This window comes from Notamacropus eugenii, chromosome 4, assembly GCF_028372415.1.
Source record: "Notamacropus eugenii isolate mMacEug1 chromosome 4, mMacEug1.pri_v2, whole genome shotgun sequence".
In the NCBI taxonomy this organism is placed as follows: domain Eukaryota; kingdom Metazoa; phylum Chordata; class Mammalia; order Diprotodontia; family Macropodidae; genus Notamacropus; species Notamacropus eugenii.
In genome coordinates, this window is record NC_092875.1 from 327063558 (window position 1) to 327082415 (window position 18858).

The 18858-nt window shown below is 39.6% G+C and overlaps 1 protein-coding gene across 1 annotated transcript in view; it reads left to right on the forward strand.

The window, feature by feature from the left end:
- LOXHD1 (lipoxygenase homology PLAT domains 1) overlaps positions 1 to 18858 on the forward strand; it is a 283771-nt gene that overhangs the window by 116789 nt on the left and 148124 nt on the right. The window contains exons 14-16 of the mRNA XM_072605219.1: positions 1836 to 1996; positions 8872 to 8948; positions 14232 to 14428. Coding sequence (XP_072461320.1) covers positions 1836 to 1996; positions 8872 to 8948; positions 14232 to 14428 — 435 coding nt within the window. The remainder of the gene's footprint in view (positions 1 to 1835; positions 1997 to 8871; positions 8949 to 14231; positions 14429 to 18858) is intronic.

An 18858-nucleotide genomic window follows, 5' to 3' on the forward strand; every position in this document is an offset into this window, starting at 1 on the left:
CTTTCTAGTTCATCATACTTCCTCTCTGTGTTACCTGTTAGGGGAAATTAGAGGGATGTGATGGGGGAAGCACTGCAGGATCTTCTGAGTTTGAAAAGGAAAATGGGTTTGAGAGAAAGGAAATTGGCCTTGTGTACTGTCAGAGTAGGTATCTGTCTACTTGATGTAATTTTGAGGAAATCCATGAAAGACATTTGCCCTCCCTCCAGATTTCTTCCTACCTGTGTCCCCAATCTAGGAGTTGGGAGGATCAAAGCTGACACTCTGAAGAGCTTTTGGAATTATAAAGCACCACAAGAACAGGAAACTGGGCGGTGCTGGGTCAAGGATGCTGAATTTGGAATCATGTGATCTCAGTTGGAATCCTGACCATACAACTTATTCCCAATATGACTTTGGGTTGCATTACTTAATGTCTCTGGGCCACAACTCCCTGATCTGCAAAGTGACAGGGGCAGGGGGAAATTTGGGACTAGACAGCCCCCAATCCCTTTTCAGCTCTAGAGTTTACATGGGGTCCTAGGAGGTACTTTTCTGTAAAATGGGATTAGTGGCATTATTCTGCTTGTCTCATAGAACTGAGAATGTCCAATGTGCTTTAGAAATGGGGGCTATTTATTGTATGAGTAGGACTCTCACCTCCTTCCTCCTTTCCCATTCTCCCTTCTCTTTAAGAATACCAAAGAGGAAGGGAACACTCATGGTGGGGTAGAGATAAGCATGGGATGGAAAACATCTTCTCTGAGGGCTGCTCCAGGCTGACAACTTTTCTACATGCCTTGTGTGAATGATTTTTCAAACCTTCAGAGATCTGTGATGTTGTTGGTTTGGATCCTTGCTACATTTTGAAAGCTTTATCAATGCAACACACCATTTTTGAAAACTGCTGTAGCAGATAAATGTATTTCCTTATGGCCACCCTAGTGAAAAACCGCTCTGAATGGAGCTAGACCAGCCCTTGGACACCATTACAAGGTTCATACTGGAAGACTTTGGTAGGACCCCTGACAGAACTTGGGCTCTTCTGCCACCATCTTGAAGAATGCAGGATTCTTTCCCCATCACAATGAAGTTTTAAGTAATAATAAAAATATTATAGCTTACATCAGTGGTGAAAATGGTAGGTACTATGACAAATAAATGGAGGAAATGCTTTGGGGGAAGAGGCCCTTGTCGATATCCCTCAACTCATACCACATAAGTGGCTATTTATCCTTATGTGAAAGCCTATCCTTAACCATCAGATCTATTTTCCTTTAGAGATGCATTAGCAAGCACCCTAGCACATCCAGGATGGCCTGCTAATACAGGTACTTTGATCTGCTTTGCTAAAGAAAAGACAACTTATAAAGGAGTCAACAATCTTAATTTGATAAGTAGAAAATACAAGTAGAGAAATTAGCGCAGAGATTCAACAGACAGGGCTCCTAGTGTCTGAACAAAGTGATACAACTAGGAGAGCACAAATCTCTGAGCAGGCAGGGGGTTCTTAACAAACGGCTACTCAGAATTCTGTCAAGGGAATCAAAAGGTCCTTCTCATGAGCAGGCCCCCAAAGCAAAATGCCAGCCTCTCAGAATATATAACAAAGACTCAGCCCCCTGATTAGCTCAGAGCCAGAAGGCACTGACACCTACCTGACTCAGCACAACTGTGAATTATCAGGGTTCAGTTGCTCACAATTTTTCAACCTTGGGAAACTGAACTCCAAAATGAAAACAACAAAAAACCCACCTTGCTTGCATTTAGAAGAGATTGGGGAATTAAACATTAGAGAAGGACACAGAGGGACAATTCCAATATAATTTGCTGTGTTTTTTTTCTCTTTTGGTAAGGCGGATGAGTACACTATTGAAGCAGTTACCCTGAGGAAGGTGAAAAGAGTTAGGGTTGGACATGATGGCAAAGGAGGAGGTAGTGGCTGGTACCTGGAGCGAGTGTTGGTGAGAGAAGAAGGGCAGCCAGAGAGCGACAATGTGGAATTCCCATGCAACAGGTATGAGAATCCCGATCTGTCCTATGGCTGACTTTTTCTGTTTCTCAGGAATAGGAGCTAAACTTCTGATTCTATTGGTATTTGACACTCCTGAATAAGGAAACTTGCTCTACTAGAGTAGGCTGGTACTTTCTCTGCAACATATAGTCTCAAAGAGATGCCTGGAGCCCTGAGAAGTTGAGACTTGCACAGGGTCGCATAGCTCAGCCAAGTATGTGTCAGAGAAAGGATTTGCCTTTTGAGATTAACTAGGAAATGGGCACACTGGGTTTTTTTTCTAAACTATTAGAACTGTTTTACAGATAATGCCCATTCATAGCAATTACCTAAGGCTCCATGATTTTCTGGAGGTGTGGGAGGCTGAAATTATTGTTTGGACCAGGTGAGAAGTATTTAGTGATCTACCTAAAACTATTAGCAAGACTTATATGTAATGAGGATATGCTAGAAGCATTTCTGAGGGTGCCCATTAGCACCACTGTTAACTGTGCATACTCTTTGACCCAGAAACTCTTTTTTGTGGTGGCCAAGAATTTGGAAATTGAGGGGATGCTCATCAATTGGGGAATGGCTAAATAAGTTGTGGTATATGAATGTAATTGAATACTACTGTTCCATAAGAAATGATGAACAAGTGGACTTCAGAAAAACCTGGAAAGACTTATATGAACTGATGCTTAATGAAGTAAGCAGAACCAGGAGAACATTGTACACAGTAACAGTGACCTTGTGCAATGACCAACTTTGACAGTCTTAGCTCTTTTCAGCAATACAATGATCTAAGACAATTCCAAAAGATGCATGATGGAAAATGCTATCCACATCCAGAGAAAGAATTATGGAGTCTGAATGCAGACTGAAGCATACTATTTTCTCTCTTTTTTTCTTCTTTTCTTATGGTTTTGCTCTTTGGTTCTAATTCTTTTTTTACAACATGACTGATGTGGATATATGTTTAATATGATTGTTCATGTACAATCTATATCAGATTGCATGCCATCTTGGGGAGGGGGAGAAAATTTAGAACTCAAAAATCTTGTAGACATGAATATTGAAAACTAAAAATAAAAAATAAAATAAAAACATAAACTCATAGGTACTTAGGTAGGAAAGCAAAAAAAGGGGGTAATAAAACTAGAATCTGTAAACTATATTAAAAAAGAAGAGTATTTGGAGAGGAATTAGATATAGTGTACAGAGCTTTGGATTTGGAATTGGAAGTCTTGGGTTTCTATATTAGCATTGCCTCTTACTAAACTATAGGATTTTGGAGAAGTCACTTACCTTCCCTAAGTCCTAGTTTGGTGTAAAATGAGGATAAAATGACCTCTAAAGTCTCTTCCAGCTCAAAATCCAGTTAAATAGTTGCTTCTGCCTGACAGTATTAAAAGGGACCTGAGGCTCATTATGATCCATGACAGCTGAGAATTTTACCTTTTATTTCAACTAAAAAACTGAAATCATTTGCTGAGAGCTCCATCTTCTCCCTCCTCACTTCCTTTTATACCACAGCCAGTTCCATTAGAATAAAAGTTCCTTGAGGGAAGGGGCTGCCTTTAGCCTTACTTTATTTGCTTAACAAATATTGACAAATATTAGGCACTTAACAGATGTTTGGTGATTGACAAGTCATTTTATTTCAATTTCTACATCTGGAAAATGGGAGGTGAGTGGAGGTTGGATTAATTGGACTCAAAGGTTGATCTCGCTGGAGCCTTATTTATGACCTGTGACTATCCAAAGAGGGAGCTGAGTCTCCAAGGTTCTGCGATTTGCCTTCATTCATGAGCATCAAGCTCCTTCAAGGAAAAAGATTTTCTTTATCTCGATGAGAGGCATGGGGAGAGTATTGGCTAGCTTAGGACTCAAGAGGGTTTTAAATGACATGGAGAAGAATACAAAGTGGCTTAGTTGTAGGTTGCATTTGGGTATGTGTGCATGTATGCCTTTGTGAGAACAGGGAAAGAGTAATAAACTTGCAGCCAGACTGTTATGTAGGCTAATGTATACAGCAACATCTCCCTCTGAAATTGGGCAGAAATGTTCTGAGCTGGAGGGGAAACGCTGGATTTGGAAAGGACTATTAATACCACCAGAGCACTTCAGTGGATATGAAATGATACATCATGCTTTAGGCCAGGAATAGTTTCCTTTCACTGGGGGACAGGAGGTGGGGAAGGGGCTGAAAGGAGGGGTTCTTTCTGATAGAAAATGGGAGATCTGGGCTGATTACCTTTCTCTTTCCTTTCTCTGCCAAAATATGGCTCTCAAGATTTGTGCTCAGTTCAGAGATGTGGGAACTCCGGTTATCTTTAGGTCTGGTCTTAGGACTAGGTGAAAGTGGTAGAAACCTAAGAGACATTATTTCACAGGTGCTGAGCAGCAACCCCGCCCCCATCCCCTTTAAATATCTTTCCCTCTATCTCATGAATGTGTGAAATTCTGTTCTTAGAGATTCATTCCTTTGAGTCTTGATGCCTTTTCAATTTTCTGAAGTCATCTGTGGAAACAGTGATACTCAAAACCCAGGAGAAGTAGCCCTTTAACCCCTTAGCAGCTGACACCCTAGTAAGAATTAGTTGACAGCCAGCTGAAAGAGTAAGTTCGGAGAGGAATAAAGCACTTGGTGGTAGTGATGAGCAATCTAGGAGGACTGGGGAATCAGGTAGGGCTTGGTTTTGTTGTCAGGAGATTGTAAACTATGACTGTAGGGACCATGTCCTGTGTATATTTGTGTCACAGAGTCACAGACTTAACATTATCACAGGGGGCAGCTCAGACATCATCTTCTGTAGGGGTTTCTTAACCTTCTTTTGTGTCTGGTGAAAACTATGAACCTCTTCTTAATGTTTTTTTCCTTAATAGTATTTCATTTTTCACTACTTTTTTATTTTTTTCAATAAATTTTTACAATTACATGTAAAGCTAATTTTTAACATTGATTTTGTAAAATTTGGAGTTCCAAAACTCCAGCCCTCCCTCTCCTCTCTTCCATCCCCTCTTCCCTCCCCAAGACAGCAAGTAATCTGATACAGGTTATACTTGTAAATCATGTTAAACATATTTCCACATTAGTCATGTTGTGAAAAAAGTATCAGAACAAAAGGGAGAACCACAAGAAATAAAAAAAACCAAAAAACAAAAAAAGGGAAAATAGTATGTTTTGATGTGTATTCAGACTCCATATTTTTCTCTCTGGTTGTGGATAGCATTTTCCATCATCAGTCTTTTGAAATTGACTTGGATCATTGCATTGATGAGAAGAGCAAAGTCTATCAAAGTTGGTCATTGCACAGTGTTTATATAATATATATGTGTACATATATATATATATATATACATATATATATATAAAGTTCTCCTGGTTCTGTTCACTTCACTAAACATCAGTTCATGTAAGTCCAGGTTTTTTTGAAATCTACTTGCTCATCGTTTCTTATAGCAAATAGTATTCCATTACTAGAATAATGTTTTTAAAAGCACAAAATAAAATACATTGAATTACAAAGGAATCCAAAAGTTAGTGAAAACAAAGCTCTAATTTTTGTCCCATCCAAGATCATGGATCTGAAACCCAGGTTGAGAATCCCTGATCTACTGCAACCTCACTTCAGTGAGAGATAAGGAAACTGAGGCCCTGAAATGAGCCAAGTAAAGGTTAGGTGCAGTAAAGGTTGGGCAGCTCGGTGGCACCATAGTGTACAACGTGCTGGGCCTGGAGTCAGAAGACCTAAATTCAAATTAGACCTCAGATACTTACTAGCTATATGACCCTGGGCAAGTCACTTGTCTCAGTTTCCTCATCTGTAAAATGAGCTGGAGAAGGAATGGGCAAACCCCTCTACTATCTTTGCCAAGAAAGCCTCAAGGGAGGTCGCAGAGAGTTAGAAATAACCAAAACAACAATACTGAAGATTAGAGGCAGGCCTCCAGAACTTTGGTCTTCTCACTCAAAGTCCGGACTTAGCAACTCGTCACTAGCCCATGTTCTTCACTGGCCTTAATATAAAATGCATGATGACTAGGAGACACTTTATATGCTTGTTGAATGAATTTTGGAGACAAGAGACATTACTTGGTATTGAGTTAAAAGACTTACTGTGTTCAAGTCCCAAGACTGCCATTTGCCAGTCGTGTAATTTTAAGTAAGTTCCTTCCCCAGACTGAGCCTCAGTTTCTCATCTGTAAAATGGAGATAATACCCAAATGACATATTTCATAGGATCGTGAAGAAAATGCTTTGCAAACCTTAAGACAATATGGGAATTCAAACTGCCTAAGTTGGGTTACTAAGTACTCTGCACTAGGAACTGACAGATAGTAATGGACTTTCCTTAATGAACCTCATGATCAAGGAGTTAAGTTATCTCTCCCACTAAGGGCATAGTTAGATTTTGATGGAGGTCTACTTTTCCATGTGCAATCCTGTAGAGAAAAGCATGGAAGTGGGGTAGGAGGGCTCAGGTAAGGGAAAAGTACTTGAGGGCCTTTCTTTTTTGGTTTACATAGGCCCCAGTGCTTGAGAGATAGAATGACCAGATGCCTCATGTCTGTAAGACTGATCTTAGGTTATCTCTAGGGGCAAATAGCTCTAAGGTTGAACCAACCAGCTGTGTGGTTTGCCAGAAGTGGGGGATCAGCAGACAACTAAGATCACCATTCATTCCAATTCAACCTAAATACAGGAAGGATCTATGACTTCATCAAGGGTGGGGAAGTCCCAAGTGTAGGAACTTTCTCCACCAATACAGATCACTAACTCATCACCTAGGAATTGCTTGAGGTAAAAAGAGGCAGATAGGTGGCACGGTTGATGGAGGGCTTGGCTTAGAGTCAGAAGCTGTGAGTTCATATTCTGTATCAGACTTATTTATGTAGGTCTCTGGGCAAGCCATCTAATCTCTCAGCCTCAGTTTCCTCATCTGCAAATGGCAGTGATAATAATAGTTCCCCCCATAGGATTATTGTGAAGATCAAATGAAATAACATACATAGTGCGTTTTGCAAATGCTGAAGTGATTTATGAACACTAGCTCACTCTAAAGTCAGAACTCTATCTAGCTCATTTCAATTATGTACTTGCATAAATCATGAGAACAAATCACTTAAACCGAAATTATTGAAAGAACGAGTGAATTTTGAAGGTGGGCAGCATCCTCATATAGTGAAAAGATCCCTTGATACAGCAAGTCAGAGGATCTACAATGTTCAAGTCCCAAGACTGATATTTACCAGCCATATCACTTTAGACAAGTTACTTCTTATCTAATTCTATCAGAATTCTGCTATTAAGTATGCAAATGTAGCCCTGGTGATTTTTTTCTCTTACCTTTGTCTGCTTATCCAAACACCCATCCTTCAGGATCCAGCCTATCCACTCTCTGAAGCCTTCCTCCCATGACCACTCCAGCTTACGCAGATCTCTCCCACATCACTCCCTGCCTTCTTGTAACACAACTATATAGCGTTTTATGTTAATGAAAATTACTTCATGTGTACTGCACTCCTTGCTGGTCTTCGAAGGTGGCCCTCCATCCTCAGACTTTGGGTTTTCACTGACTGCCCCCTCATCTTCACCTCCTGTCTTCCTTCAAGTTCTAGCTAAAATCATACTTGGTCTAGGAAGCTTTTTCCAAACCCTCTTAATACTAGTTCTTTCCCTCTCTTGATCAGTTTCTCCAGTCTTAGCTTGTTTGTATGCAGCTGGGTGTGTATTGCCTCCTTTACTAGACTGGGAGCTCCTTGAGAGAGGAACTGTGGTGTTTTGTTTTTGTTTTGTCCCCTTTGTATTCCCAGAATACCCAGTGCTTAGAACATAAAAGTTGCTTAATAAATGTTATCAATCACTCTTTTCCTATTGTGAAGATATTAGTAACGACAGCTTATGACATGCTTCAAAGTTTATAAATTGTTTTAAGCACCCATTTCATTGCATCCCAGCAAAAACTCTAATGGGCAGTAGAGCTATTACTATTCTTATTTCACAGATGAGGAGACTGAGGCATGTAGAGAGAAAAAGAGCATGGCTTGTTCAAGTCATGCAACTAGGAAGGTAGATATTTGAATGTAGCCCTCTAGCTCGAGCTCCAGGACTTTTCCTATTTTAGCTGCCTCACCTGGGGAAAGAACCTTATTTTATTCTTTCTAGCGTCCCCTGAAACTTCAGCAAAGGCTGAGCATACCATAAGTGCTTAATAGATGTTTAGTAAATTCAAACAGTCTAGTGCTTCTTCCTCCCTCCTTCTCACCTTCATCCATACCATTTCTTCAGTGTATTAAATATTTATTAGACTTATGGCATCTTAGAACTATGCTAGATATTTCTTCTGTCAGTTATAGAATGAAGGAATGAGCATTTATAAAGTGTTTGCTGTGTGCCAAATGTGGCTCCTCTTGCTTGGTTATAAAAACATCAAATCATGTGTCTAGAGGAGTTCTAGACAACCTAGTTGAACCCATTCATTTTACTGAATGAAACTGAAGCTTAGGGCAGGTTGTGATGTGGCCGAGGACCACCATCAGATGAGTAGGTAGTAACCATCACATGAGGAATTTGAACCTCCATCCTCTGATCCCAGTTCTGGGGGTCATCCATGGGACCATGGCTGCCTCTGAAGGCTCCGTGGGGCAAGAACCATATTTTATAGTTGTCTGATATCTCTGCAAAGACCATAAGTCTTTAACAAATACTTGACAAATGGGCATTTTCCAATGTCCTTCCTTTCCTGATTTCCCTCTGTGACCCTCCATTTCTTTTTTTTTTTGGAGAAGCCATAGTATGATGCCTCTTGCTTTATCCCCAGTCAGGCCAAATTTCTATGTGTCCCTCCCAAGGCTGCTCTTGAAGCTATAACTTCCCTTTGTTCACACACCAGATGGCTTGACAGGGATCAGGACGATGGGCAGTTGATCCGGGAATTATTACCCAGCGGCAGCAATGCAACGTTGAAAAGTGAGTCATCCCTGGGGGAGCACTCCTCTCTGAAAGGTTGCGCAGGGTAAACATTCCTGGGGAGGGGTATTCACTCCACTGAGTGGGAATCAGGTGACTTCCCAGGTCAAAGGGGGTGTTACTTCCTTTGGGAAGGAGGGGGGAGGAGAGGAGGGAGAGGGAAGTTGTGTGGGTTTCATTTCCTGGGAAGCAGAGGGGGGCAGGGTGGGGGAGGGTCCAAGGAAAGCATTCTGAACTCCAGATTAGGAGCCTGGGGTCTGGCCTGGGCTCTGCCGCTAGTTAGCCATGGTCCCAAAATGGAATGGAGAGAGAAGACAGAACAGGTTTGGGGTTACTTGACTGATGTCCATAAGAAAGTCAAGAAGATTTTAACTCTCAGCCCCAAAGCAGAAAAGAGTAACTTAAAATGAAAATGATTTAAGTAAGGCTATGAATCTGAGGGTGACTTACTTCTAGCCTATCACATAATAGATGCCTGAGGCTCATCAAACAGTTGGGGAATTTTATTTTATTTTTCTTTATTTTGGGGGGGGGGAAGGATTTAAGTGACTCACCCCCAGGGTCACACAGCTAATCTCAAGTGTCTGAGGCTGGATTTGAACTCAGGTTCTCCTGACTCCAGGGATGGTGCTCTATCCCCTGCACCACCTAGCTGCCATAACTAGTGAATTTTCAAGAATTTGAAAGAGAGGAACCAGCGAAGTACACAGGGAAGGAAGAGGAAAGAGGGAACAAACATTTATTAAGCACCTTTTATATGTCAAACACTTTGCTAAGTGCTTTACAAATATCTCATTTGATCCTCACAACAGTGGGATGTAAGGTGCTATTATTACTCCCATTTTATAGTTGAAGAAAATGAGGCAAGCAGCACTTAAGTGACTTGCTCAGGGTCACATAACTAATAAGAGTCTGAGGTTTGATTTAAACTCAGCATTGGCTCAGGAGTCAGAGGACCTGGGTTTGAGTCTTGACTACTACTTAATAGCTGCAGGATAAATTATTCAGCTTTGGTTGCCTCATCCATAAAAATCCAACAACCATAGGGTTGCTGCAGGGAAATAATTGTCCAAAGTATCATATAATATGAGCTTTTTACTAGGGGACTTGATCCTCAGAGCATCTGCCTCTGAAGAGTCCAGAGGAGATAGTATTCCAGTTTTACATTCAGCCCGTCCATAAGCATTTATTAAGCACTTTTTGTTGTTGTTGAATCATTTCAGTCATGTCTGATTCTTCATGACCCCATCTGAGCTTTTCTTGGCAACAATACTGGAAGGGTTTGTCATTTCCTTCCCTGGTTCATTTTATAGATGAAGAATTGAGGCAAAGAGAGCTAACGGGTCACATAGCTCCTAAGTGTCTGAAGTTAAATTTGAACTCATGAAGATGAATCTTCCATGTTAATTGCTTCTGTGTGCCAGACAATATGCTAAGTACTGGAGATGCAAAGAAAGACCACAGCAGGGTGTTGGCTCTCAAGGAGTTAATGTTCTAATGGGGAGACAACATGCAAATAACACATATATATGCATATGAGTTCTATAAATGGATGTATAAATGGAATGTAATCTCAGAATTAAGAGTCTAACAATAAGCAGTGAAGGTGCAGGTCTAGGAAAGGCCTCTCCTTTTACACATAAGAGAACTGAGTTCCTCAGGGAGAAATGCCCTAAACTCAACGGTGACTCCAGGAGTCCTGCTTTCCATTCTTGCCCTCATTTTGTCACAGTGCACTGTGTCCTTGAGGTAGGTGAGGGACAGCTCCTGGACCCCTAGGATCCTCAGTTGGGACAAGGGAATTTGGGGAGACAGAAGATGGAATTCTGAGGATTTGGTTTTTTTCTCAGGCTCTGCTCATGTTTTCTAGGGAGAATGAGGCAGCTTTCTAAAAGAGGCCTCTGGGCTTCTGGAGCAGCTGGCCAATTTGAACTGTGCCCACAGGGCTATCCTTTGTCCTGGCAGCTGCCTCCTTGAAGATTTTATTGGGGCCTAGTTGAGAGGATTGGCCCCCTAGGGAATTCCATTTCCCTCACTTTAGCTTCCTAACAGGCAGGTGCTGGGAATGGCAATAAACTCCCAGAGTCTGAATTAGTGTTACTTACTATTTTTACGCTTCTGTCTTATTTTCTCACCAGCTATCCTCTTCCTGAAATCAACAGATGGGGCTTTTAGGCCCAGGTTGGGATAAGGCTATTCCTTAAAAATGCATAAGCACTCTGTTGCTCAGTGATGATAATATTGGTGTAGCATATACTTTTATTATATAATATTTTATTGCAGAACATTAAATTGTTTTATTGTTTTAAAATGTTTTATTGCATAGCACTGTACAAGACCAATATAATAACATTTTAACTATTGAGAATTTAGCTATTTGGTAATCTCGTCAATCTGAAACAATAAAGCACTGGAAAAGGAAGAGAATAGAGCTATGAGTGAGCAGACATTTAGTGCAGGTGAGGAAATAGATTGTCCTGCGACAATCACGGTGCAGGGGGGATCTCTCTCCAGTCACTTCTGGCAAAATTCTTGCTAGAGTCCTCGTTAACAGGCTGATCCTTTACCTGTACCAGAGAGCCAGTGTGGCTTCAGAAAGGGCCAAGGAACAGTCAATATGGTGTTTGCTGCCCAACAACTCCAGGAGAAATGCCAGGAGCAGAAAAGAAGTCTGTACACGTGTTTGTAGATCTGACCAAGGCCTTTGACACTGTTGGTCAAGAGGGATTATGGAAAATTATGTCAAAATTTGGTTGCCTGGAGAAATTTATCAGTACTGTATGTCAATTTCATGATAACATGTTTGCCTGGGTTCTGGATAATGGACAATGGTGCTTTCCCAGTCGCCAATGGAGTGAAACAGGGCTGTGTGCTTGCTCCCATGCTTCTTATCATGATGTTTTCAGCCATGTTGTCCAATGCTTTCAATGAGGATGAACATAACATCAAGGTCAGTACTAATGGTAAATTATTCAATTTGAAAAGGCTACAAGCCAAGACCAAAGTGGAGGGAGGGTTGGTGCATGATTTTCTGTTTGCAGATGATTGTGCACGCAATGCAGCCTCTGAAGCTGAGATGCAACAAAGTATGGATCAATTTTCTGCTGCTTGTGTTAATTTTGGCCTAATAATTAACATCAGGAAAACACAGGTGCTCCATCAGCCATCATCACACCATTCATATGTGGAACCAGTGGTTACAACAAATGGAGAAATTTTGAATGCTGTGGATAAGTTCATTTACCTTGGTAGTGTACTTTCCAGAGAGGAACACATTGACAATGAGGTTGATGCACGTATTGCCAGAGCTAGCTCAGTGTTTGGGAGGCTCCAAAGTAAATTATGGGAAAGAAGAGGTATTAGACTGACTACCAAACTGAAGGTCTAGAGAGCCATTGTGCTGACCTTATTGTTGTATGCATGTAAAACATGGACAGTCTACCAGCACCATGCCAGGAAACTGAATCACTTCCATTTGAAATGTCTTAGGAAGATTCTAAAGATCACCTGGCAGGATAAGGTACCAGATACTGAGGTCCTTACTCGAACTAAACTGTCAAGCTTAGTCAAACTATGCTTCAGATAGTGCAACTCCAATGGACTGACTATGTTGTTTGAATGTAAAACATATGCTTGCCAAAAAGACTATTTTATGGAGAACTGTCATGGGGCAGGTGATCACATGGTGGTCAGAAGAAGTGACACAAGGACACTTTCAAGGTTTCTCTCAAGAACTTTGAAATTGATTATGTGACATGAGAGACACCGGCACAGGACAACTCAGCATGATATGCCCACATCAGAAAGGGTGCTGTGCTCTACAGCAGAATTGATACAGCTCAAAGGAAATGTAGGATGTGCAAATTTGGAGTATCCACCTCAAATGTTCACATGGACTATCTGTGCCCAATCTGTGGTAGAGCATTCTGAGCTCATATTGGTCTGATCAGCCACAGTCGGACACATTGAAAGGACTTTATCATGGTGATGTCATTTTGGTCCTCTTTGAAAACGAAGAACAACAACCCACCAACCATTTGGTACAGTGGATACAGAGCTGGTCCTAGACTTAGGAAGACCTGAGTTCAAATTTGACTTCAGACACTTAGTAGCTAAGTTGACCCTGGGCAATTCACTTAACCTCTGTTTGTCTCAGTTCTTCGTATGTAAAATGAGGACACACTGGGAAAATGGCAAAATACTCCAATATCTTTGCCAAGAAAACACCATGGACAAAGTCCATGGGGGCCACATAGAGTTGGACATGACTGAATGACTGAACAACAACAAGATCTTTGAGTAGTCAAAAATAAACATTACAGAATCCAAGCACTAAAACTCATACATGGTTTTCGTAAGAGAGTCTTCCAGACCCTCATTCACAGCTAATTTACTCTTAATCTGCAAACTGTTCTAACAGATGAGATAATCTGGTTTTTCTGGCTACAGCAGATTAGAATGATGGAAAAGAATTAGTGAAAACTGCAAACAATTATGTTGACAGCTATGAGAAATAAAGCTAATAGTTTGGCATCAAAGAGGGAAATAGAAAAACCATAGAAATTAGGCATAAGAAGATAAGGAAGTATGAAATATCAGAAAGATTTACAGATAAAGAAAAAATTTTTAAGCGTTTTGGTAGTTGGTAGAATCATTACCTAACCAGAAAAGCACATCTCCCAAAGGTTCTGGATAGTGGAAGTTTGATTGAAATAACTTGCCTACATGAAGAGGTTTTTTTTCCTTTTCAATACATCTACAATCTAATTTTACTTTCACAACAATCCTATGAAGTAGGTAGAATAGATTTCTTCATTTTGTAGATGAGGAAATTAAGGCCCAGGGATATTGTTTGAAGAGAGTTAGACTCAGAATAAACAGAACTATATATAGGTCTTGGCTTTGCCAGCTCTTGTTTACATAATCATTGGTAACCCACTTCCCCTCTCATGGGTAAGGCATTTTCTCTTTGTTTGCTCATCTACAAAAGGAAGAGGGTGAACTGGGGCTCTCTGCAGTTGCTTCCAGTTTTTGTGTCATGATTCTAAGAAATGAAGACAATAACCTAAGGTCTCAAAGATAGTTAATATAAGAAGCTCGATTAGAACTGAGGTCTCCTGAGTTCAGTCAGATCTCTCCCACTAAAGCCCAGTGATTTCTCTCTCCTACAGCTCGGTCATGCCCTCCGGTTATATGAGTACTCCTGGAGTACATCAGGAGATACACAACAGTCATGTTGTTCATCTGTTCTCTGCACTAATGCCCTCTCTCTCGTGATCATAGACTTCCGCTATCATATCAGCATAAAGACGGGAGATGTTGGAGGTGCCAGCACTGACTCTAAAGTCTACATCAAACTCTATGGAGAGAAGAGAGACACCATCAAGCAGATCCTCCAGGTCTCTGATAATAACCTGAGTGACCAATTTGAGCGCAGACGAGTTGACGAATTCACCCTTGAGACTATGGACATTGGAGAGGTGTGTCTTCTTCTTATTCCTATGTACTGATATGATATTTAGCCTTCCTCATACCCTCCTCATCCTGCCCAAAACACATGCATTAATTCTGAAGATGGATAATATCTGTGATGGTGTACTTTCATGTTGCTGTTGTTCAGTTATTTTAGTCATATCTGACTCTGTGATGTCATTTGGGGTTTTCTTGAGTAATAGAGTAGATTGCCATTTCCTTCTCCAGCTCATTTTTATAGATGAGGAAACTGAGGTCAACAGGGTTAAGTAACTTGCTCCGGGTCACATAGTTAGGAAATGTTTGAGACTATTTTGAACTCAAAAAAGTGAGTCTTCCTGATTCCAAGACCAATGCTCTATCCACTGTGCCACCTAGTTGGCTTGTGGTTAGCCTTGCTGAGGTCACAAGACACCCAAAAGGGAAAGAACAGGAAGAGACAACTTCAAAGTTTGCCATGAGTACAGTTATCCCTTCCACATCAAGAGGGTTGGGGCAAAGTACCATTGCAATCTAGAAAATCCACATAAAAATTTTTGACCCTCCCTTTGAACTGGAGAAGCAGTTTGAATTATTATGATATTTTTTTTCTTCTTCTTTTTTTTTTTATTTTGTAATGTTTAACAATCACTGCCATACAATTGCGATTTTATCCCCCCCACCTACCCTCCACTCCCCCCCTCCCTCCCCACGACTGCATACGATTCTGTATAGATTCTACATATACTTACCTATTGAGTATATTTTCACTATAGTCATGCTATGTAGTCAGACTAAGATAAATGAAAGAAATCGTATAACAAATCAGAACATGATACACAAACACATACACATACACAAACATGATCTGCTACAATATGTGAGTGACTTCCATATTTCTCTCTCTGAGTGTGGCAGGCATTTTGCCTTGAGATCCTCCATTGGGATTTTTTTTTTTTTTTTTTTGGTAAGAAGTTCTTGTGTTATTACAAAAATCTAAGTCTACCAGAAAAAACTCTCACACACTGTGGTTGTTGCTGTGCATAAAGTTCTCCTGGTTCTGCTCCTTTCACTCAGCATCAGGTCATATAAGTCCTTCCAGGCCTCTCTGAAGTCTTCTTGTTCATCATTTCTTATGGCACAATAGTACTCCATTACATTCATATACCATAATTTATTCAGCCATTCCCCAATTGATGGACATCCCCTTGACTTCCAGTTTTTGGCAACTACATAGAGTGCTGCTATAAATATTTTTGTACATGTGGGACCCTTTCCCATTTTTATGATCTCTTGGGGATATAGTCCTAGTAGCGATATTGCTGGGTCAAAGGGTATGCACATTTTTGTAGCCCTTTGGGCATAGTTCCAAATTGCTCTCCAGAATGATTGGATGCGCTCGCAGCTCCACCAACAATGAATTAGTGTTCCAACTTTCCCACATCCTCTCCAGCATTTATCATTTTCTTGTTCTGTCATGTTTGCCAATCTTATAGGTGTGATGTGGTACCTCAGAGTTGTTTTGATTTGCATCTCTCTAACCAATAGTGATTTAGAGCATTTTTTCATATGATTATAGATAGCTTTAATTTCTTCCTCTGAAAATTGCCTGTTCATATCCTTTGACCATTTATCAACTGGGGAATGACTTGTATGATTATACATTTGGATCAGTTCTCTATATATTCTAGAAATGAGGCCTTTATCCCCGAGCTTAGCTGTAAACATTCTTTCCCAATTTACTACATCCCTCCGGATTTTGGTTGCATTGGGTTTGGTTGTGCAAAAACTTCTCAGTTTAATGTAATCAAAGTTATCCATTTTGCATTTCATAATGCATTCTATCTCTCCTTTAGTAAAGAATTCTTCCCTTCTCCATAGATCTGATAAATACACTATTCCTTGCTTCTCCAGTTTATTCATGGTATCAATCTTTATACCTAAATCATGTACCCATTTGGACTTTATTCTTGTGTACGGTGTCAGGTATGGGTCTATGCCTAATTTCTGCCACACTGTTATCCAGTTTTCCCAGCAATTTTTGTCAAACAATGAGTTCTTATCCCAGAAGCTGGGGTCCTTGGGTTTATCAAACAGAAGGTTGCTATATTCCTTGCCTACTGCATCTTGAGTGCCAAGTCTATTCCACTTGTCTACCTCTCTGTTTCTTAGCCAATACCAAGTGGTTTTGATAATTGCTGCTTTATAGTAGAGTTTGAGGTCTGGTAGCGCTAGGCCACCTTCCCAAGCATTTCTTTTCATTAGTCCCTTTGATATTCTGGACCTTTTGTTTTTCCAAATGAATTTTGATATTATTTTGTCCAGCTCTAGAAAGTAATTGTCTGATAGTTTAATTGGTATGGCACTAAATAAGTATATTAATTTGGGTAGAATTGTCATTTTTATTATATTAGCCCGGCCTACCCATGAGCAACTAATGTTTTTCCACTTACTTAAATCTGACTTTATTTGTGCAAAAAGTGTCTTGTAATTGTGTTCATATAATCCCTGGGTTTGTTTTGGCAGGTAGACTCCTAAGTATTTTATACTGTCTACCCTAACTTTAAATGGGATTTTTCTTTCTATCTCTTGCTGTTGGACTTTGTTGCTAATATATAGGAATGCAGAAGATTTGTGTGGGTTTATTTTGTACCCTGCAACTTTGCCAAAGTTGTTTATTAATTCTAGTAATTTTTTACTTGAATCTCTGGGATTCTCTAGGTAAATCATCATATCATCTGCAAAGAGTGATAACTTAGTTTCTTCTTTGGCTATTTTAATTCCTTGGATATCTTTATCTTGTCTAATTGCTACAGCTAACATTTCTAGTACCATATTAAATAATAGTGGTGATAATGGACAACCTTGTTTCACCCCTGATCTTATTGGGAATGCATCTAGCTTATCCCCATTGCATATAATGCTTGCTGAAGGTTTTAGATAGATACTGCTTATTATTTTATGGAAAGTTCCCTTTATTCCTACATTCTCCAATGTTTTTAGTAGGAATGGATGTTGTATTTTGTCAAAAGCTTTTTCTGCATCTATTGAGATAATCATGTGGTTTTTGTTAGCTTTGTTGTTGATGTGATCGATAATGCTAATAGTTTTCCTAATATTGAACCAGCCCTGTAGTCCTGGTATGAATCCTACCTGATCATAATGTATTAATCTCGTGATAAGATGCTGTATTCATTTTGCTAGAATCTTATTTAAAATTTTTGCATCTATATTCATTAGGGAAATTGGTCTATAATTTTCTTTCTCTGTTTTGTCTCTTCCTGGTTTGGGTATCAAAACCATATTTCTATCATAGAAAGAATTTGGGAGGACTCCTTCTTCCCCAATTTTCAAGAATAGTGTATGTAGTATTGGAATTAACTGTTCTTTAAATGTTTGATAGAATTCACTTGTGAATCCATCTGGCCCTGGAGATTTTTTCCTAGGGAGTTCATTGATGGCTTGTTCAATTTCTTTTTCTGAGATGGGGTTGTTTAAGTAATCAACTTCCTCTTCTGTTAATCTGGGCAATTTGTATTTTTTAAAATATTCATCCATCTCATTTAGATTATCGAATTTGTGGGCATAAAGTTGGGCAAAGTAGTTTGTAATTATTGTTTTAATTTCCTCCTCATTGGAGGTGAGTTCACCCCTTTCATTTTTAATATTAGTAATTTGGTTTTCTTCTTTCTTTTTTTAAATCAGATTGACCAAAGGTTTATCAATTTTATTAGTTTTTTCATAAAACCAACTATTGGTTTTATTTATTAATTCAATAGTTTTCTTAATTTCAATTTTATTAATCTCTCCTTTGGTTTTCAGTATTTCTAATTTGGTATTTACTTGGGGATTTTCAATTTGTTCTTTTTCTAACTTTTTCAACTGCAAGCCTAAGTCATTGATCTCCTCTTTCTCTATTTTATTTATGTAAGCATTCAGAGATATAAAACTTCCCCTAATAACTGCTTTTGCAGTATCCCATAAGTTTTGGTATGTTGTCTCACTATTGTCATTCTCTCGAATGAAATTGTTGATTGTTTCTATGATTTCTTCTTTAACCCAACCCTTCTTTAGAATTAGATTATTTAGTTTCCAATTGATTTTTGGTTTCTCTTTCCATGGCCTTTTATTACATGTAATTTTTAATGCATTATGATCTGAAAAGGATGCATTGATTATCTCTACCTTTCTGCACTGGATTGTGAGATTTTTATGTCCTAGTACATGGTCAATTTTTGTAAATGTTCCATGTACCGCTGAGAAAAAAGTATATTCCTTTCTATTCCCATTAAATTTTCTCCAAAGATCTATCATATCTACCTTATCCAGGGTTTTATTTACCTCCTTAACCTCTTTCTTGTTTATTTTGAGGTTGGATTTATCGAGTTCAGAGAGGGGGAGGTTGAGGTCCCCCACTAGTATAGTTTTGCTATCAATTTCTTCCTTCAACTCCCCCAAC